Source organism: Sturnus vulgaris, chromosome 4 (assembly GCF_052056855.1).
Source record: "Sturnus vulgaris isolate bStuVul1 chromosome 4, bStuVul1.hap1, whole genome shotgun sequence".
In the NCBI taxonomy this organism is placed as follows: Eukaryota; Metazoa; Chordata; class Aves; order Passeriformes; family Sturnidae; genus Sturnus; species Sturnus vulgaris.
This window is the reverse complement of record NC_142246.1, coordinates 45,264,833-45,280,719: the sequence shown is the minus strand read 5'-3', so window position 1 is coordinate 45,280,719 and position 15,887 is coordinate 45,264,833. Positions and strand designations below refer to the sequence as shown.

Here is a 15,887-nt window from a genome sequence, read left to right as displayed (position 1 = left end):
GGTACATGTCAGGTGGCCATCACCAGTTTGGTAGTCACCACAGGAAACTCCTCCAGTGGCTCTCTAGGGGTCGCTGGCACCTGTGGGCTCAGAATATCCCAGAACCACAGAACGCTGCTTTTGACAGAGATGCTGTGTCCTCCTTGATCCCAGGTGGGGCTGTGGGAGTGGGACTTGGTACCCATTCACTTCCTTCCTTGGTGCATTCAATCCCTTCTCTGGAAACTGACCTACTGGTATAGAGTCAGAACATCTTTTTCTTATGATCCATCTTCAGTAAGAAAACAAATCAAGGTTCAAGTTATAACTGTACTATGGATACGTTTACAATCACTGGTTTTAATACAGTCAACATACTTTAAATGTGCAAGCTTGTTTATTAAGACAGGCTACATAGAAGGTACACATAAGACATTGTTTCCATTTGGATCGTCTGCGACTCTTACTTTCTTGAAAAGTGGCCAACTGTCCTATCAGCAATGTCCCTTTCGGAGAATTTCTATATTCGTGTGATCTTCACTGCAAACAGAAGAAAAATATATTAGAAGAGGAGCTACTCTTCAATTTTACAGACACATTTTAGAAAGTGGACCCTCTCACGTCTTTCTATGTGTTCAATTAAATGCTGTGATGCATTAATTGCATCACTTATTGTAAGCATTACCACAAAGTAACCATGATGCAAAAATTTATAAATCACACGCACAAAGTATCTTACCACAGGCTTTGTTACCTATAAAAACCTGATAAAATCATCTGCAAATCTGAGAACTGTCAAACCACATGGCAAATCACACCATGAGGACTAACATGTCCATTACAAAGCATTAATGCAAGTTAAACTTTGCAGTCTCTGAGGTGTGAACTAGTTCTAATGCTTACAATATTTCTCCCTTTCACAGGGGAATTCAGTGGGAAGGGTGCGAATCCTGATGCACCTCTGCATCTGAGGCTTCACTAAATTTTGAATGTGTGGTTCTCTGAATGCTGGAATCTTTAAGGAAGTTTTAGCCAAGTACCCCTTAGCTGGGGAACACTGGTTTGGATTTTCTGCAAGTCCTATACACAGTATTTTGGGGTGCTCCATTTACAAATCTCAATTTGCCAGGCAAGTACAGACAGAAAAATAAAGTAATAGAATGCAAACTGTCCCAGATCATCAGTTTCTTTCTTTACCTTAATAGAATTAAGCTGGTTTACTCTTCATGAAATTCAAGAGACTTATGTTTACCCAAAAGCAAGTACTAATAGTTTTATCAGGGATCTTTTAACCAGAAGGTAGTGGAGCAGATCAAAAGGGCAAAATCAAGGCCAGGGGATGTAAAACACTGGTAAGGATATAAGACGTTCTGGATGAAGGACAGCCCTTATGCTAAACCCTGCAGAGACAGCTCAAGCTGCTGCATCTATTTCCAAAGAGTGCATGCTGCTGTCAGACTAGGTTTAAACCTTAAGATCAGATGTTGTCATTGCTACTGGACACTGAGGATGGAAGAGACCTGGAATTTGCATTTGAGCACCCACTTAAGAATAGATTAAATCTAAACTTTAAAAGAAAAAGAACAAAGTAGGTAGAAAACCAACTTTGCTCTTACAGTTAAGGGGTTTCACTGCAGAGCCAAGATGGGGAGGGTTTGTGCTGCACCTTTGCTCTCAGTGTCTCATGTTATCATGGATCAACTGCAGCAACCTCTTCTGCAGCACTCGATTCACATAGGGCTCTCCAAGTGCCCACACAGTCCTTCATGGCTAAAAGAGCTCATGGACAGTACTGTCTTGGCCATCAGGAAGTACAAGTCCCTCTAAAAAGTCCCTTCATGGGGTTAAATATGGGCTAGAACAAACCTGCAAGCTGGCCATTGAGAATCATTCCAAGTTAATTGAGAAGTGACTGTTTTGTAATTTAGTACTGGATGTGTCCCTATATCTGTTTCTATATCACCTCATTACACTATTTCAGCAACTGGTCACGCAACTTCCTAAACAGGACAGAAAAATCTCTTTGTTCTATCCTCCTAAGAAGAGTGACAGACTGTACCTTAGATTACTTGGAGTGCAATGACCATTGCTTATGACTATGGACTGTTTTTCAAAGCTGAAATTCCTCCAATAAAGCAAAATGTTTTATCCGTGTTGTATTCATGCCAAGTCAAACACTTTAGAACAGCTCCAGACTGAACTAGAAGGTCCCCAAATATGCCAACTACTGACCTATAAAGAAAAACTATCAGGAGAGTGTCTGACCACCTTGTGTCCCTCCGGACCAAAATACATGTTTCTGAGCATGTAAGAAGACAGCAAAAAAAAAGATGGTTAAGACAAAATTCTATCTTGTGTGTATAATTGGATCAAATCCCATATATCACACAAAGCATGTACTTTCACATCTTATATTAAAAAGACATAAGCCTCATCACTAATCACTTAAGGAATTACTTAAGGAATTGAAATAAGCAAGAGATTTGACTGGAGAACCCTTTGTTCTGTCTGCAATGCTGTATTTAGGAATCTGCCATGCATCCATCTGGAACTGAGGTATCATACTTTAATAAATGAGGCATCCTAGAAATGTAAGGCTGGATCTCAAAGACCATCCTTCTGCTCTGAAAGGATCAACGATACTGTTAAGATTGGAAGACACTCTCCTGTCTGTATTCCCACAATATGGATTTTCACTCTCTATAGGCGATACTCAGCATTTCTCTTTGTGTTTTACTGTACCGACTTCACTCCATTTCTCCAGATCCCTGGGAATTTTTATAATATCCTATACAGATCACCATATCCACGCCATCTTGCAATTTTTATTACATAAAATATAATAGCTCTTTCAAATGTAAAATGCTGGTCGCTGCTTTTGAACCACAGCATTTCGAATGTCTTGTGTAAAGGACTTCATCCTTTAACAATTTCAGCTGAATAACTTGTCTAGTTATGTGAATGTCAAGTGAAGGTAATGTAAACTGCCTTATTAATGTCATGCACCAATACTTCTATTTCGTCCTACTCTGTTTGACCAGTTTTGTGCCAAAAAACAAAATCTCATGGATGTGATCAGATTATTTCTGACAAATCTGTATGAGTTTTGCTTACATTCCTCTTTACCTGTGGCTTTGTACAAAGCCAATCACTTAATAATTTACTCCAACATCACTCGAGGCAGGCAAGATGGATAGGCTGCTAATATGTAACATGCCAGAACCTCTTTTCTTCCTTTTTAACAGATTCTACTGTGTGTGGATTTTAAATACTTTTCTTTTTTTTGATAACTGCAGGTTTACAAATTCTCTTTCCAATTTGTCGGTTGTTTGTGCTGTGCTCTGATGAAAGTGTTACCAAATTCTGCAGATCTGCTTGACACACTTCAGCACTTCCTTTAAAATATTACCTTGAGTGTCCTTTGATACCTTTGTCACTTTCCTTATTTTGGCCTATGTTCTTTTATCTTGGTCATTTGAATTTTGTAGATCGTCTGGTCAGAATTAATCTTTTCTCTGCCCCCAAGTCAGAAACACATTTCAGCCTCCCCTTTCTTGAGATCTATCTGTTTGCAATTTTGTAAGTTCCCCTCACTGCTATTCTGCTACTCTCACTAATACCTTCTGCTGGAAACAGAAGATGTTTTATTTCATTAATATAAATTGCCTTTTACCATCAAAATTCTATTTACAACAGTTCCTCCCAGTCTGTACTGAGAGACTGCTCTATAAAGGTTTCTAGTCAATTGTAATGGGGAGTGATAATGCTCATTAGATACTGATTCTCTGTGTTTTCAATTAAAAAAATATATTACATTATTAAAGAATAAAATACCCTCTCTCAAATATCAGGCAGTCCTTTTCTTGATTTTTAGACAAGAAGGCAAAATAGTATTTTCTCCTAACATTTAGCATTTTTACTCTTCTTTGTGAAAGGAAGTACAGGAGATTGGATCTTAAACATAAATATTTTATATGTGAAGCTGCATTTTGGGTGGGCTCTTTCATGTTTTCTGACAGAAAGTGTGGAAGGGTCTGGCATTATATTTATTGGTAGTATGGCATTGTATGAATGCTCCTTCTCAGGAATTACTAATACAAATATTCAGTACCTCCAGCTGACCCATTTACAGGTATCGTGAAAAAAACCGTTGCAAGGGATTCACTGCTGAAACTGCAGTGCAACAGTGCAAATGATCCAAAGCCAGTAAATTATCTATCAGTTATCTGGAACGTCAGGATGAATGTTCTGCTTGCATATAGGGAAGGACAGAACTGACTACCTGTTAGCAAGGCAGAGCACACACTCGTTTCCGTAGGTCTCTCCATCAGTGCCACAAACTGGATGGTAGTCCCTTGGACACGCATACTTCCCATACTTGGCACAGTCAGGCTAGGGGAGACAGGTACAAAAGCCGAAGTTACACCACTTGAAACAGGTTTCTATTCAGCTTCTGAAGAATCCTGGCATAAACAGAAAAAAAGGTGTCCAACGGGAGCTGGCACAGCATTTTAAAGTGCCACATTATCCTTCATGTTCTTAGGGGAACCCATCACTTTAGGCTTGGGTCCTACTGCCTGGCACTGGTGAACTGTGGTGTCAGAACATATCTGTGCCCCACAGCGGGAACAGCAAGTCCCCATGAAGGGCAATGCAGACGGAGATGGTAAGAGGTGGGCATCACCAGGGCTTCTGCGCTGCGGAGCCAGCAGCCTCCCGGGCTCCTCAGCTGTGGGGAGAGACCCCTGCTCTGCGCCGGGACTCCGGAGCTAGGGCAGGCGCAGACCCCCAGCTTAGGGCCCGCGGCTCTGGGTAAGGGGACGCCTGGCTGGAGGCAGGGGGGGCAGTGGGGCAGGCGGCACTCACCGCGTAGCGGGCCACGGCGCCGGGACACAAGAGGAGCCCTGTTGAGAGCGAGCAGCGTTAACGACACCTGGTCCCGCACGGATCCCCCCGACATCCGCGGAACCAGCCCTGGCTGTTACCGACCGGACGCTGCCCCGTCCTGGCACTCCCTGACCAGTCTCTGTCCGCTCCTGGGACACCCTGACCAGCTGCTGTCCGATCCCGGCATCCCTCGATCAGCCGCTGTCCCATTCCGGTCCCAGGCCTCCCACGACCAGCCGCTGTCCCAGTCCCGGCCCTGACCAACTGTCGGCCGGCACCATCTTGTGCCGGTTCCCCGCTCTGCCTCCGGATGGCTGATGTCCACCCCCGGCTAAGATACCACCGCTGCGCCGCTGATCCAGTCGGGGAACGGCACCGCTTCAGGTTTCCCCTTCTCTGGGACGGAACTGGCCGGGGCACGGTACCTGCCCATCTCCCACTTCCCCGGCACCTGCCCTCCCCCGACTTCCAGGGCCCTGGCGCGGTGCGCGCGGTACCGGCGAGGAGGACGAGCAGCAGCAGTGCCAGCGGCCGCTCCATGTCATGAACTGAGCAGCGACAGGGGCAGCAGCGGGACTCGGGGCGCAACGGCCGCGCAGCGTGAGAGCCAATGGGGGCGGTGCGGGACCGAAAGGGGGCGGTGCGGGACCAACGGGAGCGGCGCGGGACCGAAAGGGAGCGGTGCGGGACCAACGGGGACGGCGCGGGGCGAGGGGCGGCCGCGGGGGACGCTCACAACTAGGATGCCACGGCGAGGATGCGGGGTTCAGCACTGCAGGAACCTCTCCAAGGAACATGCTCACGGGGATGGAAAACCTTCCCGTCAGAGCTGTGCAGGTGGGCAGCACAGTTAATGGGGGAGGGCAGGCTGTGATTTCAGCGTTCCCCAGGGTTCCCCACTTGTCTTCAGCTTTGATTGCAGATTGTCTTAGGCAATGCAGGGAGGTTGGAAATACGCACGCAGTACCGATAAGAGTAGTTAGCTTTGCAAAGCCCATAGGTGGCTTTGCACAGGGTCTGGCTTTGCAAATGTTTTTATGCAGTTTCCTAAAAAGTAAGGTATGAGCTTCATGTAAAATGACCTATGCTTCTGTGTATGAGCTGGGGTTAGACCTGTCAAGTGTTTTGATATATTCCCCACAGGTACATACATAGGCATCACACACACCTTTCCTGTCTGTGTGTCAACCTCTGAGTCCTTTGAAGTATGGCTTTTTTTCTTTCGGACAGTTTGCCCTGCCTAGAAGAGATCATAAGGAGGTAATTTTATTATCTACTTAGTATGTTCTTAATTCCTCCAGGTAACCTCTGCAAATTAATTGCAGTTTCAGATTTTCATTCCATGCACATCTTTGTGATTACTACCCAACACAAGGCATGTTTCATGCAAAGGCCTCTGGCTTGGCTGTTTTAAGCAAGATGCCTAATCAGAACATTTTGTGACTGGTGAAGCATGTAGAGGGTTATTTATCTCTGCCTGATCTCCTTCCCTAGCTTTCCCAGCTTTCTGCCCCAGCTTTGCCTATTCAGCCATTTGAGATGAGGGTGTCTTTCTGCTATCTTGTTATTGGTGGGATGGTTGCTGGATTGGCCATCCTGGGGGAAGGATTGTAAGGGATTTAAATACTGGAAAGTTATGCTGGGATGGGTTTCCTTGTTTCTCGAAGGTGTAATTTTTCAAAGGGAAGGGTGCCAGCTCAAGGTAAAGAAGGCAAAACCAAGAGTAGAAGTTATCTCTTAGGTTGTGAATCTTGTAAGTTCCTCTAAACAGTTAAATGCAAAGCTCGGGAAAAAAAGCCTGAACAACATGAACCAAGTAAGAGCTTAGTGTTCCACCTGTTGGTAGCCCAGACCAACTTTCTCCTGAACAACAACTGCAAAACAAGCACTAAATGTCTGTGTAATGTCATCAAGTCTCCTAAGAAAATAGCTGCCCCCTAAAAAACGTTTTCTACACTTATTTTCCAAAATATTTAATGTTAATTCCATGATCATTGGTGTGTTGCACTTGATCCCAAATAAATTGCATGAACAGGACCATTTGGGTAAACATCACTTCAGTTGCCTTTCTGTGACAGTAATATGAACTCAGTCACAGCCATGTCTTCTATCACAGAAAAAAATAGGGAAAGGTAAAATAAAGGTGCTCTATTAACTCTAAGTGTGACAATAATGTTTGAAACTGGTGTATTTTGGTTTGAAAGACAGGTATTTGCTAAAAGAGACTGGAGCATCTCTTTGAAATTGAGAGGGTAAACTCCCCGCCCCTCCCCTTCAATTTACTGTAATTTTGAAATTAAGGGGCTCTCAGGCAAAGATATGGGTGTAGGAATAACAGTTCTTTACTGATAAAAAAATATATATATAAAACAAGGCAAACAAGACACAACAACAATAACTATGAAATTAACAACAACAGAGCAGAAACCCGGAGAGCAGTAGCAGTTCTCTCGGTTGTGGACATCTTTCCCTTGTGATGCAGTTACCATCCCAGCTGGCAGGTAGTGCCGGCCAGCTCCCGGTGAGCAGGGAAGAGATGCGGCGATTGAACGTGGCTGCAGAGGTGCTGTGGTGATGGCGTCTGTGTCCCAGATGGGAAGGGCGGAGGGGAGACGCTGCTCACGGATCCCGGAGCAGTGTCGGTCCCAATGCTCCAACAGGATGCCTGAAGTCGGCAGAAGATGAAGGAGAACGTCTGAGCAGGGAGGTTACGGGATCCCACAGCCGAGAAAGGCAGCTCCCGGTGTCGGCGTGGCTGTTGGAGTCAGTAAGCCAGCGATCTCTCTGAATCCTTCAGAGAGAGAACGGAATGTAGGGACTGAGTTAAAAAGCCTTTGGATGGAATGAGTAAGTGAGTAGATGGAATGAGTAAGTGAGTACATGGAGCAAGTAAGTAAGTATATGGAATAAGTTTAAGTGCTTTTAGTAAGTAAAAGGTCTTAGATGCCAGAGAAGTAGTACATGTTCTAGTGAAGGTTGAAAAACATAGTCATAGATGCTAGTGTTTCCTTAGAGGCTCCAAGAACCTAGCTTCAGACATAATAGACTTATAGTTAAGAATATTGCCTACATTTTTCAGTTAGAACAAGACAGGCTATGTACATAGTTTATACGTAGCCTGGCGTGCTGAGAAACTAGAATTCTAATAGGTTAAGAAGTAGTGGTCCGAGTTTGTGTCTTAGCTAGTTGGAAAGGTTCTATAAAATAACATGCATCAGGGAGAGCTGGTGCTCTATGCCATGGCTTTATACCATTGCATTTTGCCACTGCTTTTGCCATTGCTTTATGTCACTTGCTTTTATGCCGTGTGCTTTTGCCATTGCTCTGCCATGTGTTTTTGCCTTTGAGACTGATGTGCTTCTGTAATAAATAACTTTATAGTAACTATTAGCTGCTTCGCTTTTGAAGAACATAACTCGACAGTGTGGGTGCCCAAGAAGCACCCAGAGGTTCCAAAACCTCACAGTGGCAGAGCGAAGTTTTTTCCTAGTGACTGTCCTCTTCCAAGCCAAACGAGCAAGAGCCAGCGACTGCCCAAACCTCTCCTTTACCTGCTGCCTGGATATTGCAGTGTTCCCCCCCCCTTCCCCTCCTCCTCCCCTCGAGAGAAACTAGCCATCTGAGCTAGGGGGTAGCCACAGATTCTTAGCATAACAAAGGGTAAAATTCCACAGAGACAAAAAACGAAACACCCAACCTCCAACATTATCCACCCCAAATTTTTGCCATACCAACATGCTACATCAAATTCAAACCTTTAAATTATATACATACATGCAGTTACAGATACAGGCACAATATCATAGGAAGTTCACCTGAAAACAAGGTCTCCTTGGGGTATGCATCAGGTCTCTCCATCCTTTTGCATCACCCACCAGGTGCAACCTGGTCCTTGAGCAAAAACAACCCCACGAATGGGATTGCCTTTGCTGGAGACAGAGTTCACCCAAATAGCTTTTCCTAGCATACCTCTTATATGTACCACTGGAACATTATCTCCATCTTGTGTTCCCAAGGGCTCAGATTGGGCAGGGCCTGCTCAGCTAGTGGAACCTCGGGTGTTCACTAACCATGTGGCCTTTGGTAGATTAATCTCCCAGTTCTTGAAAGTTCCCCCACCTAGTGCCTTCAAGGTGGTTTTAAGCAGGCCATTGCACCGTTCAACTTTCCCTGCAGCTGGTGCATGGTAGGGGATATGGTACACACACTCAATGCCGTGTTCTCTAGCCCAGGTGTTTATAAGACTGTTCTTGAAATGAGTCCCGTTGTCTGACTCAATTCTCTCAGGTGTACCATGTCTCCACAGGACATGCTTTTCCAGGCCCAAGATGGTGTTCCGAGCAGTGGCATGAGGCACAGGGTAGGTCTCCAACCATCCAGTGGTGGCTTCCACCATGGTCAGTACGTAGCGCTTGCCCTGGCGGGTTTGAGGCAGTGTGATGCAGTCAATCTGCCAGGCCTGTCCATACTTATATTTAGACCACCACCCACTATACCAGAGGGGTTTGACCCACTTGGCTTGCTTGATGGCAGCACACTTCTCACAGTCATGGATAACCTGAGAAATACTGTCCACTTATAGGTGGCATCTCTACCCTGGTGGCCTGAGGCATCATGGGCCCATTGTGCTAGGAACAACTTTCCCTTGTGTTCCCAATCAAGGTCTATCTTCGACTCCCCTATCTTTGCCTGATCTACCTGCTGATTGTTTTGCTGCACTTCAGTAGCTCTACTTCTGGGGACATGGGCATCTACATGGTGAACCTTCACGGGTAGTTTCTCTAACTGGGTAGCGATGTCTTTCCACTCATCAGCAGCCCAAATTGGTTTTCCTCTACACTGCCAGTTAGCCTCTTTCCATCTCTCCAGCCATCCCCACAGAGCATTGGCTATCATCCATGAATCAGTGTAGAGATAAAGCTTTGGCCACTTCTCTCTTTCTGCAATGTCTAGGGCCAGTTGAACCGCTTTGAGTTCAGCAAGTTGACTGGATCCACCCTGTCCTTCAGTGGCCTCTGCTACCCGTTGTGTGGGGCTCCATACGGCTGCTTTCCACCTCCAATTCATCCCTATGATGCGACAGGAACTGTCAGTGAATAGAGCATAGCGTGTTTCCTCTGCTGGAAGTTGGTTGTATGGCGGAACTTCTTCAGCCCGTGTCACTGGTTCTTGTTCCTCATCTGTGACACCAAGACTTTCACCTTTGGGCCAATTTGTAATTACTTCCAAAATCCCAGGGCAATTCAGTTTTGCAGTCCAGGCACGCTGTGTGATGAGGGCAATCCACTTGCTCCATGTAGCACTGGTAGCATGGTGGGTGGAGGGAACCTTTCCTTTGAACATCCACCCCAGCACTGGTAGTCGGGGTGCCAGGAGGAGTTGTGCTTCTGTACCAATCACCTCTAAGCTGGCTTGGACTCCTTCGTAGGTGGCCAAGATTTCCTTCTCTGTTGGGGTGTATTTAGCTTCAGACCCTCTGTAGCTCTGACTCCAAAATCCTAATGGTCACCCTCGAGTCTCGTCAGGCACCTTCTGCCAAAGGCTCCAGGACAGACCACGGCTCCCGGGTGCAGAGTAGAGCACGTTCTTCACATCTGATCCCATCCTGACTGGGCCAAGGGCTACTGCATGAGCAATTTCCTGCTTTATCTGGGCAAAAGCCTGTTGCTGCTCAGGGCCCCAATGGAAATCATTCTTCTTGCGGGTAACCAGGTAAAGAGGGCTCACGATCTGACTGTACTCAGGAATGTGCATTCTCTAAAAACCTATGGCACCTAAGAAAGCTTGTGTCTCCTTCTTGTTGGTTGGTGGTGACATAGCTGTGATGTTGTTGATGACATCAGTAGGACTCTGACACCGTCCATCTTGCCACTTCACTCCCAGGAACTGGATCTCGTGAGCAGGTCCCTTAACTTTACTCTTCTTGATGGTGCAGCCAGCTTCCAGGAGGATTCGGATGATTTTCTCTCCTTTCTCAAACACTTCTGCTGCTGTGTTCCCCCACACAATGATATCATCAATATATTGTAAATGTTCTGGAGCCTCATCCTTTTCTGGTGTAGTCTGGATCAGTCTATGGCAGATCGTAGGACTGTGCTTTGACCCCTGGGGCAGTTGGTTCCGGGTATACTGCACTCCCCTCCATGTAAAGGCAAACTGAGGCCTGCACTCTGCTTCCAGAGGAATGGAGAAAAATGCATTGGCAGTGTCTGGTGGCATACCACTTGGCTGCCTTGGAGTCCAGCTCGTACTGCAGTTCCAGCATGTCCAGCACAGCAGCACTCAGTGGTGGAGTCGCTTCATTCAATGCATGATAGTCCACTGTCAATCTCCATTCTCCTTCAGATTTACGCACAGGCCAGATGGGGCTGTTGAAGGGTGAGTGAGTTTTGCTGACCACCCCTTGGCTCTCCAGCTCTCGGATCATCTTATGGATGGGAACCACAGCATCTTGAGTTGTTCTGTATTGTCGGCGATGCGCTGTTGAAGTGGCAATTGGTACCTTTTGCTCTTCTCCCTTCAGAAGTCCTACTGAAGTTGGATTCTCGGACAGTCCAGACAAGGTGTTCAATTGCTGGATGCCCTCTGTCACTGCAGCTGCTATCCCAAATGCCCACCTGAGTCCTTTTGGGTCTTTAAAATACCCCCTTCGGAGGTAATCTATGCCCAAAATGCATGGGGCCTCTGGGCCAGTCACAATAGGATATTTTTTCCATTTATTTCTGGTCAAGCTCACATCAGCTTCCACCAGGGTAAAGTCCTGTAATCCACCTGTCACGCCAGCGATAGAGACAGATTTTGCCCCCACATATCTTGATGGGACTAATGTGCATTGTGCACCAGTATCAACCAAAGCTTTATACCTTTGTGGTTCCGATGTGCCAGGCCAACGAATCCACACAGTCCAGAAAACACGATTTTCCCTCACCTCTCCCTGGCTAGAGGCAGGGCCCCTCTAAGCCTGTTTATCCTTCTTTCCTTGGGCATATGTCTTAGAGGTTCCTTCAAGGGGACCAGACATATCATCATCATCATCATCATCATCATCATCATCATCATCATCATCATCATCATCATCATCATACTTGGCAGCTTGGCTACGGGCAACTGGAGCTGCTCTCCTTTTGGTGGAACTTCCTCTTTGAGTCTTTCCTTCCTTCAATTCACACACCCGTTGTGCCAGAGCAGCAGTAGATTTTCCATCCCATCTCCTCATGTTTTCTCCGCAATCACATAGGAAGAACCACAGCTCAGCTCGTGGGGTATACCTTCTCTCCCTATCGGGGGAACGTCTGTGTTGGATACCAGGGCCTCTAATTTGTACTGGCGAGATTTGGAGAAGATCCTCTTTAATCTCCTCCCTGAGTTTCTTATGATTCTCCTCTATCTTGTAATTTCTGCAGATGTGTTTCCACTGCTGCTATTCTGGCATGTGTTGGGCCATGCACAGCATCTGCATATACTCAAAGCTTCTTTGCCATATCGAGCACGGTCTCATCCCTCTCATCCTGCTTCATTATTGCTAAAGCATAATGAAGCATATTCACGGGGCCCAAGCCGTACAAATTTTCACCGCATCATAGATGTACATGGTACCAAGTCCGGATTCCTAGTTGTTATGTCATCTGAAAAGATAATCTCTGCCATGTCACTGGTGGGGTTTCAGGGTCCCTTTGGGATCCCTGAGACTGCTTTTGCAGCCCTCAGCGACGGAGCAAATTCCTGAGCCTTGCCCAGATAGAATTGTGGCTCGCGGTGAGCTCTCAGACCAGCGGGGTAAAGAGACCAGCATATGCAGAGAGGCACAGATCCATAGTTTATTCTATGAAGGCATCCTATCTAGCATATACCAATGGCTATTGTTTTACAGGGGTTTTTATATCTTTTGAGGGTTTTACAATTTGCACCAATTACCAAGGGAATTCTACTTTCTAACCAATCCCTGAGGGATTTTACATTCAAAGCTGGCGTATGGATACTAAAAGAAAATGAACGACTAATATTGAAGATAGATAAGAGGGTCTTCCAAAGGGGGGAAGCTAGATTCCTTTTGTATTCGTCATTTCACAATCCATTTATTATCTCTAAGCTATGATTTTCCAAGGAGCTTGTTCTGAGGATGCAGGAAAACTTTCTTCTGTGTTTTCTGCTCCCTCCACATTGCCACTGCCATTTCTCTCAGGCGTTGGATCCCTTGTTCTATAGTCTTCCACTGGGTCTGCTGCATATAAAGATCATCTGCACACAGGTATCTTTGTGCTACACTGTCCAGGACCCGTGCCCAGAGGCTGTGAGGGTTAGCCCCCCTCATCATTCCTTGGTCGATGACAGGATCATGGGATCCCAAATGCTTGGCTTCAGTGCCGTCCAGAATTGTAGCCTTGCCTGCAGCATCCCAAAGACGGACCAACCAACTAATTATAGACTCATCAGGTCGTTTGGTGTAATCTTGTCTTAGGCCACGGAGGTCCTTTAGGGAAAAGGACTCAGTATTGGCCTCTGATCTTGTACCAGTTACTTTGATTCCTGGTTTTATGTCAGGAGGCGTTGAGAGTCCTTCTCCTGCATCATCATCATCATCGTCATCTGCTGGTCGATCGGTCTTGTCTGTGTGCTTTCCACTTCTCGTGCTAGTAGCAACAGCCATTGGTTGAGGCTTACTGACTGGTTTAGCTGCTGGCTTAGGCTCACTGTCTGGTTTAGTTACTGGCCTCGAGCCTGGGGTGTTGGCTGCAGCCTGAGTGACTGAGATAGTGGCAGATTTATCTGCCTGTCCCCCTTCCTCTGTCTGCTGCTCTACAGTATCTAGCAGGGTATGGTAAGCATATGCCAGGGCCCAGCTCACTGCAATGATCTTTTTCTCCTTAGAGTTATCATGGCACTTCTCTTTCAGGTACCTTACCACCTCAGCTGGGTTCTGAATTTCTTCACATGGAAAATCCCAGGCTGTAGGGTCAGAAAATTCCTTTAAGATTTGGCCCATATCCTCCCATTTCCCACACCACTCAGGATTTCTCACGCCTGGTTCTACTTCTGGGTCAGGGGTCTCATCAGCCCCTCTAAAAATCTCAGCTCTCATTCTAGAGGAACTGCAGACTGTATAGAGAAAGCTTACCAGATTAAACATCAGAAAGATGGTCTCATTAACATTCAGGGGAAAATGAACATTCTCTAATAGGGATGTAACAAATTCAGAGGAGAAGAAGGAAAAGAAAAGCTGAAAAGCCTCATCCCCTGCTTCTCCTCTAACAAACTGGGTGCACAACCATAACCATGAACCATACATTCCTGGAACAGACTCCAGCACCTTTATAAACCTCCTGCAAGCCATTACAACCGAGCCCAGCCCAATGGATATTCTGGTCAGTGCTTCTCTGCTGCAGAAACTACGTATTAGGGACAATACCGGAGCTATTTCTGGATAAGAAAATAAACCTAGGGACCATAGAAGTATTAAGAACTCAAAAAACCCTAGGGACCAGAAACACATGCAAGCCTCCACCCCAAAAGACATGAATTCAAACAACATAGCCAGTAACTGCTCTATGCCAACACAAAGTAATTGGAACCAAAATATTATTAGAACAGGGTTTTTTCCACTTTCTTGAGCCCTACGTTGGGCGCCAAAATATTTGTCCTGGTTGAGGGCAAATTTGGGGGAAAACCTCCGGAAGGAGCCCCCAGAAAGCAAATCCCCACGACTCCTCCCCCCACCATCTGGTTTGGGAAGAATTTCCTCAGAGTAGAGTGGAAAAAAACCTGTTTATTTAACAAGCGAAACCACTCCCCAGCACAAAACAACACCAGATGACAAAAAAACTCTTTCACCGCTCTGAATGGATGACAAACTCAGAAAGTCTCTCCGGCGAGTGGTTGCCCAGTTATCGGTCTCTGGCGCTGGGGAATGACTGCTGCAGGTCACAGAATGCAGACTCCCGGTGTTTCTTGGGGTTTCCCAGGTCCCCGTCCGGAACAGGTTTAGATGGTATTCAGTTTCAAGCAAAGCAAGCGAGCAAAGCAAAGCAAGCCTCTCCTAAACACAGACCATGGGGGAGGTGAGCCGGCTGATAACAAGACAAAACAAACCTTCACTTTCAGATTCAGTCCTGAAAGACCAGGACATAATACCAAACATAAACAGAACACACGATTGGAGATACCAAACACCATAACGTCACACTAAGACACTTACAAAATTTTTCTTCTGTCAAGATTGAGTGCCTATTACAAGAAACTAATTTTCTTTCATGAATTATTAAGAACTTTTGTATTCTGTTAACACATTTCTGTGTTAACACAGAATGCCGAGTCATTGGAAAAGAAAATTGTAGAATTATTTGCATATCTCCTAGAAGTTCTCTTCTTGTTAAAATCAGGTAGCTGAATAACAAACATGAAAGATAATAATGAACCTAGCCTGTAGGCTGCAGGGAACAAGGCATAATTAGAAGTTACATCCCTACAGAGAAGGTTTGTTTCTGCTTTAGGCTCAATGGAATAACCCTCTGTGCTTGGAAGCTGAATTTATTTGAACTTCTGTCAAACTCTTCTGGTATTCCATGGCCTTGCTGCTGCTCCAGTGAGTGCTAGCCAGCTCTTTCTGAGATGTACCTGCTGCAAAGATTGGCACTGATCGTGACCACCTCCAGGTAGGGTCTTGTGAGAGTGGAGTAGAGGGGGAAAATCACCTCCCTCGACCTGCTGGCCATTTATCTTTTGATGCAGCCCAGAATATGGTTGAGTTTCTGGGTTGTAAGTGCACACTGATGAGACATGTCCAGCTTTTCACCCACCAGCACTCCATGTCTTTCTCCACAGGGCTGCACTTTATATACGTTCATCCCTATCTGATGTTCCTTTTTAAGTAACTGAGTCAATTTATGAAAATCTGAATTTTCCCCATACTCTTGGTGTTTCTTGGAAAGAAAATGTGTTGAAGACATGTGGCCTTTGACATCTTTATCTTCGGGGATTTTCAGGACTCAGCTAGACCAGATTATAATTTTGTTGATCTACTGTTG

At 45.7% G+C, this 15,887-nt stretch overlaps 1 protein-coding gene and 1 long non-coding RNA gene across 4 annotated transcripts in view; one reads left to right on the top strand and one right to left on the bottom strand.

The window, feature by feature from the left end:
* Positions 1-319: 319 nt before the first annotated feature.
* SPINK2 (serine peptidase inhibitor Kazal type 2) lies at positions 320-5,722 on the bottom strand. Of its 3 annotated transcripts, none has more exons than XM_088163754.1 (4): positions 5,603-5,722; positions 4,846-4,883; positions 4,262-4,371; positions 320-519 (listed from the first exon to the last, which is right to left on the bottom strand). In XM_088163754.1, exons 1-4 carry the CDS (start codon positions 5,661-5,663, stop codon positions 474-476), a joined length of 255 nt encoding a protein of 84 aa, XP_088019880.1. In that variant the 5' UTR covers positions 5,664-5,722; the 3' UTR covers positions 320-473. The 3 variants fall into 3 exon arrangements, with proteins under 3 accessions (XP_088019880.1, XP_088019881.1, XP_088019879.1); XM_088163755.1 differs by lacking the exon at positions 5,603-5,722 and adding an exon at positions 5,364-5,517; XM_088163753.1 differs by lacking the exon at positions 5,603-5,722 and adding an exon at positions 4,969-5,487.
* The window catches only part of LOC148223992 (uncharacterized), a 114,899-nt gene continuing 104,579 nt past the window's right edge, over positions 5,568-15,887 (top strand). The window contains exons 1-2 of the long non-coding RNA XR_015803235.1: positions 5,568-5,703; positions 6,010-6,126. This is a non-coding gene — a long non-coding RNA (uncharacterized LOC148223992). The remainder of the gene's footprint in view (positions 5,704-6,009; positions 6,127-15,887) is intronic.